This window comes from Castor canadensis, chromosome 8 (assembly GCF_047511655.1).
Source record: "Castor canadensis chromosome 8, mCasCan1.hap1v2, whole genome shotgun sequence".
Taxonomy (NCBI): Eukaryota; Metazoa; Chordata; class Mammalia; order Rodentia; family Castoridae; genus Castor; species Castor canadensis.
The window spans coordinates 26707353-26715447 of record NC_133393.1 but is presented as its reverse complement, the minus strand read 5'-3'; the positions used below and the strand labels follow the sequence as shown (position 1 = coordinate 26715447).

The following is an 8095-nucleotide window of genomic DNA, read 5'->3' as shown; positions in this document are numbered from 1 at the left end:
GATGCCCAGGAGTGATATCACTGGATCATATCGGAGATCTATCTCTACTTTTTTGAGGAATCTCCATACTGCTTTCCATAGTCGTCATACTAATTTATATTCCCACCAGCAGTGTATAAGAGTTCCTGTTTCACCACATCCTCACCAGCATTTATAGTTGTTGTTGCTGTTCATTATAGCCATTCTAACTGGGGTGAAATGAAATCTAAATGTTGTTTTGATTTGCATCTCTTTTATAATCAGGGAAGTTGAACACTTCTTTATGTATTTATTGGCCATTTGTACCTCTTTCTTTGAGAATTCCTTGTTTAATTCATGTGCGCATTTCTTCATTGGGGTGTTGATTCTTTGGGGGCTGAATTTTTTTAGTTCCCTGTAGATTCTGGATATTATTCCCTTATCAGATGAGTAGCTGGCAATTATTTTCCCATTCTGTGGGCTGTCTCTTGAGTCTAGTGGCTTTTCCTTTGCTGGGCAGAAGCTCTTTAGTTTGGTGCAGTCTGATTTACTCATTGTTTCTCTTAGATGCTAAGTCTTTAATTTCTGGTTAGGAAATTGTTCCCTATACCTATCTGTTCCAGTGTATTTCCAACTGCTTGGAGAGAGCATTTTACAGACTAAAGCATAATATGAATATTAATACTTTAATAAGTCTTATATAATTCAATATTGCCAAGTACATTGCATTTTATAGTATACCTTTATCTTAATATTTCCAGAAACCTTACAAGAAAATATTTTTATTTATTAAGAAAAACTAGACTTCAGAAAACAAACAACTAATCTGTGATCACACCGTTACTAATCTGTAGACTCTGGCTTCAGACCCAATTGCTTTTCTTTTTCAATATTTTATTATATATTTATATGCAACATTATGTTTTGAGATATGCATAAGTAGTAAAATGGATATTATGCTAAATCAAATTCTAAGTCTTTGATGCCAATATCAGTGGAAACCATTCCCCTCTGTTCATCCTATCCACTCAGACTGATTTCAGTGGGTGACCTCAGTGGCCTTCTATGCTCCTGGAGTCCAGAGATGCCCATTGGGACAGCTGCAGCTGCTTATCAAACAAGCAGTTTACTCAATATCATGACTGGCATGCCCATAGAAAACCATCTGGAGTCCATCTGTGCTCACTTCTCCTTCCTTAATCTTTTGGCTCCCACAGAAGCTGCTTATTGCTTTGCCCAGTCATTAATTTCCTGTTTAATATTTCTCCTTAGTCCTTTTTCTACTGGCTACCCCTACATTAAAAGACATTGAGCCTTGGGGAGTATATATGATTGAAGTACATTACAATGAAACTCATTATAATAAGGAGGGGATAAGAAAGAGTAATGGAGGGAGTAATATGATCAAAACACATTATATACATGTATGGAAATACCACAATTTAACCCATATATATAATTAAAATATGCTAATAAAAAAGAATACATTGAAGCTGTTTCCAAAATGATTAGAGTAGCATAGAATCAGGGACAAAAATAATCATTTCTATATATGCAGAAAAGCCTCTGACAAAGTTGACATCCGTTCTGGATAAAAGCCCTGATAAAATGCACTAGGAATGGAAGAATCATACATCAACATAATAAAGATCATATACCACAAACCTATAGCCAACATTATAGTAAATGAGTAAAAACTGAAAACATTGTCTCTAAAATCAGGAGTGAGACAGGCTGCCAACTTTCTCACTCTTATTGAATACAGTATTTGAATCCTAGCCAGAGCACTAAGGCAAGAGAAAGAAATTAAAGTGATAAAAATAAGAAAAGAAGAAGTCAAATTATCCCTATTTGCAGATGATATTTAAAGACCCCAAAGACTCCATCAAAAATTCTTAGATGTGATAAAACACTTTCAGCAAGTGTCAGAACACAAACTCATACTCAACATACAAAAATAAGTAACTTTTCTATATAACAGGCTGAGAAAGAAATCAAAAGAACAATCTTATTCACAATAGCTTCAAAAAATACCTAGCAATAACCTGAACTAAGGAACTTAAACCATCTACAATGAAAACTACCTGACACTAAAGAAAGAAGTAGAAGACACCATGTTCATGTATCAGCACTGAAAGTGATCTACAGATTAATGCACTCCCATCAACATTCCGTTGACACTTTCACAGAAATAAAAAACTCAATCCTAAAATTCCTATAGAAGTACTAAAAACCCCAAACAGCTAAAACAATCCTGAGCAAAGAGAGCAATGCTAGAGTCACTGCAATACAGGACTTCAAATTACACAACAGGGTCATAGTGACAAAAATAGCATGGTACAGGCACAAAAACAGACATATAGACTAACAGAAAAGAAGACTCAAAAATAAACCCAGATAGCTAAGTCATCTGGCTTATGATAAAGGTACCAGAACATACACTGGAGAAAAGACAGCCTCTTTAACAAATGATGTTGGGAAAACTAGATATCAACATGCAAAAGATTAAAACTAGATTCCCATCTCCCACTCCATTCAAAAATCAATTCAAAATTGATCAAAGACAACTAACGTGAGACAGGAAACTTTGAAACTCCTAGAGGAAATCCCAGGGAAAAACTTGAAGTTGTAGGTAAAACCAAGGACTTTGTGGCTAGGACTCCAATAACTCAGGAAATAAGAGCAAGAACTGATAAATGGAATTGAATCAAATCAAAAATCTTCTGCACAACAAAGGATACAATCACCAGAATGAAGATATAGCTAAGAGAATAGGAGAAAATCTTTACCAAGATTTTCATATGATAAGACATTAATATCCAGATATGTAAAGTCTTAAAAATTAAATACCAAAAAATCAAACAATTAATTAATAAAGAGGTTAATGAAAAGCCAGTTCTCAAAAGAAGTACAAATGGCTAATAAATACATGAAGAAGTATTCAACATCCCTGGACATGAACAAAATGCAAGTTAAAATGGCTTTGTGATTTCATCTGACCCCAGTTATAATGGCTATCATTCAGAAAACAAACAACAAATGCTGGCAAGTACATAAGGAAGAAGAAATTTATATACTGTTGGTAGGAATGTGAAATTAGTGAAGCTCCTTTAAAAATCACTATGGAGGTTCTTCACATTTTAAAAACTGAACTACTGTTTGTAGGTCATATATTCAATAGCACTAGTTTATGGATTAGGCTTGCTGAGAGATAGGATAAAAGAATGGCTCTATGTATATCTTCTTTCTCTGACACCATAATTACTCCATTTGTGAGCTATGGGTAAGCTCTTGAGTAGTGAATGACAGCAGGTAGATGACATGTACTGGAAGAGCTGCTGTGTTATTTTAGTGCCTCTTCTGCAGTGGATGATTTATGGTGGGCACAATGTAATAAATAGATTCATATACTTATGCCAATCCTTCTATATCTATCTTCATCCCTTTTCTCCAGAGCTCTTTGTCTCCCATGCTTCGATACTGATTCTTCCAATTTCATGAACAGGCAGCCAAGATATATGCGTGCTACTGTCTATTTATATTTCCTTATCCAACCAAGGCCCAAAAGCATAGCAAGAGCTATTTAATATACCATGTATATTTTTATGACACAGTCTTTCTCTAGAATCCTAAGAAGCCTGTGCCACAAATCCCCTATTGGGTCTTTCCTGGGCTGCAGCATGGTATTTTTTTAATCAATACAGATACCACTAGTACTGTGAAATCTTCCAGATCCCATTATACCAAGCAATAGAGTCACTTGTATTAGAACCTAGACTCATTGCTGTCACAGTCTTTTAAATATCAAAAAAAATGATTCAGAGAAGAATTCCTCCCAAATATGACTTAGGCTGCCTATGAAATCAAGAATGCCTATAAATAATAATGCATCTTAGTTATAGAAAGTGAAAGATTTGATGAATTTTCCTTCATTTAAGTGTATATACAACATTCTGCAGGCCACTGGACATATAAGCACTTTATTAGTTAGAAAGTCTATAAATCTTTGAGAGCTTGCCCCTCTGCCTCTGGAACACATATTCACTCCCTTCTTACTCAATAGGTCCAGTGAACATAATCTTATTAATAGTAAATCAGTGATGTATTCTGCATAATTTTCAGATTATCAAGACAACGTGGATTGTTTTCCAACAGAGGGCTAAATAATTAAAGGATTCTGAGGCAGGTCAGTGAATGTGTTCTGTTGTTCATCTCAAATGATCCTAAGAATTCTAAAAATAATGCATCCACCAAATCACTCAGCACAGCTACCAAGTATAGGCAAATCAGTGGTACAATTGGAAACCTGGAAAATGACCAGTGGTGATCCTGTGAAAAATGTGAACTTATTCTGAAATGGATTTAGACAAGTGATCTTTGTATCACCTAACCTTCTTATGGCAATATCCCTATCCCCAGTCTAAGAGAGGACCACAATAGTATTTTGGGTTATCTGTTGCCATCTTAAGTCAAGTGTATAACCAAAAACTGTTAAAAGACTTTGATACTTCCCTTTCTAGAGTGTGCAATTATTCAGGTAAAAGGCCATAGATCGCTTTTTGACAAGAGTTAGATAAATTTCTACAATACATGTTTTCTGTGATTTTGTAAGGGAGGATCCCGCAGCTCCATCATTTGATAGCTTCTGAGTACTGGTGCAGGCCTGAAAATTGAGTGAGGTGGCTGGCATCAGCCTTCAGCTCATCTATTGACATGAATGAAACAATCAATATCCTTATTGTTTTGCATAAACTTTTTGCCATGATCAGTTTTCCATTAGCATCAGCCAATGTAGGTCAAGTTTACTTGGTTGCCATTCCAACCTAGCTGCTAGTTACAGTAATTTCATCCATTTTGTTTCTGACAGATTTTAGTCACATCTCTGAAGAAATGTAGTGTGTCTCTCCACCAACAATTTGCTGGTGCTAGAAAGCTAACATCTTCATCATATTGTCATAACCACTTAGAAGTTATAAAAGAATTTAGATAGTTGTGTGTGTGTGTGTGTGTGTGTGTGTGTGTGTGTGTGTGTGTGTGTGAGAAAGAGAGAGAGAGAGGATACAAAAGTAATTAGACTGAATTTCACAGATTACAGGTTTAGTCCTCCACAAGACAGTCCTTACTCTACATATCATCTGCAAGTTTAGAGGTCATAAGTAGTCACCTTCACTTTTGACTTCTGGATACAAATTTAGGCATTCTTAGCATATCCTCAGGTTTATTGCAGGAATGACTTATAATCATATGTACAGAAAAGTATTGTACATATGATTACAGTTTTTTATAGAACAAGATATACATTACAGCCAGCCAAAGAGACACATAGGGCAAGATCTATGTAGTCCCAAACACAAAGCTCCTTTGTCTTAAAAAACAATAGCTTTACCAGGAGTCTCTACTCCCATTTTCCGCATGGGGAGTAAGAAATATTTTTCCCTTTTTTCCCATTTCTTCCCACTTGTATCCCGTTATACTAAATTCCTTTCCTAATAAGTTTTACTATTACTTTTGCTATTAAAAACAAACAAATAAATAAATAGCTTGCCTAAAGTCTCACAGCTAGTAAGGGAGAATCCAGAATTGAAACTCAATTCTGCACTTACCACCACCTCCAAAGTCTGGCCCCACAGTTTATAGGGCTCCACACCTGAACCCAGTCCTTTTACCCACTGTCAATCTTTAATAGATTGTAGAATTTAAAAGTAGAACTTTTAACTCTATGATTGAAATAAATTATAAGTTAAAAACTGAAAAAAGAGCTCTTTTGTCTTCAAGGTATATATCCCTCCCAACACACTTATGTCCAGAAAATGGGCAGTATTGCCAACTAAGGAAGCTCACCTGAGCTTTGTCACCAAGCTGCTACTGAGGCTTCTTCACACAGTCATAATTGATTTAATTATTGGCCATGTAGCTAAACTCAATATCTAGCCTCCTCCCTCCTGAAGGTCAGGCAACTAATAGCAAGACTCAAAGCCATAGGGGAGGGGAGAATAAAGGAGAATGATGGAGAGGGTGAATTCAAGTATGATATATCTGATACATTATAAGTACTTTTGTAAATGTCACAACGTATCCCCACCCAGCATGACAATTTTAAAAAGACTCAAAGCCAAAAACCTGTAATCACATGTTTAGTCTTTCTGGCAAGATCGCCACCCAATCCGCCCCACCATCCTGAGTCTATCTTGGATCCCACCATGACTCATGTCTTGGACATAAACTCACATGTGATCCAAATGGCTCATGAATGACAAGGACACTTTTGGGTTTTAGCAATTCCATTCCAGGAACTCAGGACAAAAACCAAACAAATTCTTTATTGGCTATTTGGTACCTACTCACTTTCTTCTAATCCTTGCTACCATGTTTTAGTTCTCATAGCAATTAATGATCCTGATATTTGTGCTGTGGATTTTTTTTTATTGTGCACTCTCCCACCACACTAAAAGATAAAATTCATGAGATTGTTAAATTTGCTCATTCCTGTATTTCTTGAACCTACTGTACTCCCTGTTATAATAAATGCTCAAAATTTCTAAGAGAAAAACAAAAATCAATTAAACTAATCAAGTATTACAGTAAAGTAATGAAAGTCACAATGCAGGTCATGAATAAGCATAGTCAGTCCTCATGGTGCTCTAGCAGATTTTAAACAACTTCTTCCCAAAGATTTTCTTCAGAGCCAACATCACTTCTTTATTTCTAAGTGTGTATATTAGTGGATTTAGCACTGGGGTGACTGCGCTGTAAATGATAGCTACCATCCGGTCCTCACTCATGGAGGTGGCTGAGGCAGGGCGAATGTATGTAAAGCCCACAGGTCCATAGAAAAGACACACTACCATAAAATGGGAAGCACAAGTGGACAGAGCCCTCTGGAGTATTCTGCAGGACCAATTCTTGAACATAAGGAAGCCAATAATATAGAAATAGGAGAGGAGCGTGAGGAAGAAAGCTCCCATGGATATGCTGCCAGTGACAACAGAAAGGAGATGCTGATTGAGTAGCGTGTTGCTACAGGCTAGTTCCAAGAGGGGCTTGACATCGCAGAAGAAGTGACTGAGTTGCTGGGAATGGCAAAAGTTCAGGCGTGCAGTCATGACAGAATGCATGAGAGCATAGAAGAAGCTGGTGATCCAGGCCATGGCAGCCAGCAGAACACACAGCTGGGAATTCATGATGACAGTGTAGCGAAGTGGGTTGCAGATGGCTACAAAACGGTCAAAGGCCATAACAGCCAGCAAGATGGCCTCTGTACTTCCCAGAAAGTGGAAGAAGTGTAACTGAATGATGCAGCCAAGGAAAGATATTGTTCTGTGAATGGAGAGAAGGTTTACAAGCACTTTGGGAAGTGTCACTGAAGAATAACAAATATCCAGACAAGAAAGATTTCCCAGAAAAAAATACATAGGGGAGTGGAGTCTGGGTTCCAAAATAACAATCATTAATATAGCTCCATTTCCAACCAAGTTTATCAAGTAAACAATTAAGAACATCAAAAAGAAGAAAGGCTGCAGCTCAGGGGCACTGGTCAGGCCGAGTAAATGAAACTTATTCACTGTGGTGACATTCTCCATTACCTTGAGGAGCAAACATAATAGCAATGAGGCATATTTTCTGAGCTCTAAATTTTACATTGTGAGCATATTATGAATAAACCAGGAATAGAGAAATGGCATTTTTTGAAGTGTGATATGTAGGACCTGACCAGAACCTCGTGTGTACCACTGGAACTAGGGATTAGTCAAATTTAAACATATGAACACATGAATACTTGTTCAACTTGTGGTTTTAAGTTCTGGCAGTCATACAGATGAAGTCTAGTAGGGATTTCTCCATTTTTCCAAACATGCAAATTGATGCAATTGGAGGACATCATGTTAAGTGAAGTAAGCCACGCTCAGAAAGACAAGGGCTGCATATTTTCTCTCCTATATGGGAGTTAGACACAACACAAATATAAGCAATATTATGAAAAACAGGTTACACTTAGGGGAGGTCACTTAAGAGAGAGGGAGAGTAAACGAAGGAGGCTAAGAAGGTGAATATTGGTGACGTACTTTCTGTACAAAAATAAACATAGAATTTTAAACCTACTGAAATCACCATAAGAAGGAGACTAAGGTAGAAAGGA

General features: G+C 36.8%; 1 protein-coding gene across 1 annotated transcript; it reads right to left on the bottom strand.

Annotated features, from left to right (window-relative positions):
- Window positions 1-6599: 6599 nt before the first annotated feature.
- LOC109680063 (olfactory receptor 12D3-like) lies at window positions 6600-7538 on the bottom strand. The gene has a single exon (XM_020155057.1). The coding sequence runs from the start codon at window positions 7536-7538 to the stop codon at window positions 6600-6602; it is 939 nt and encodes a 312-aa protein (XP_020010646.1).
- Between the last annotated feature and the right edge of the window lie 557 nt (window positions 7539-8095).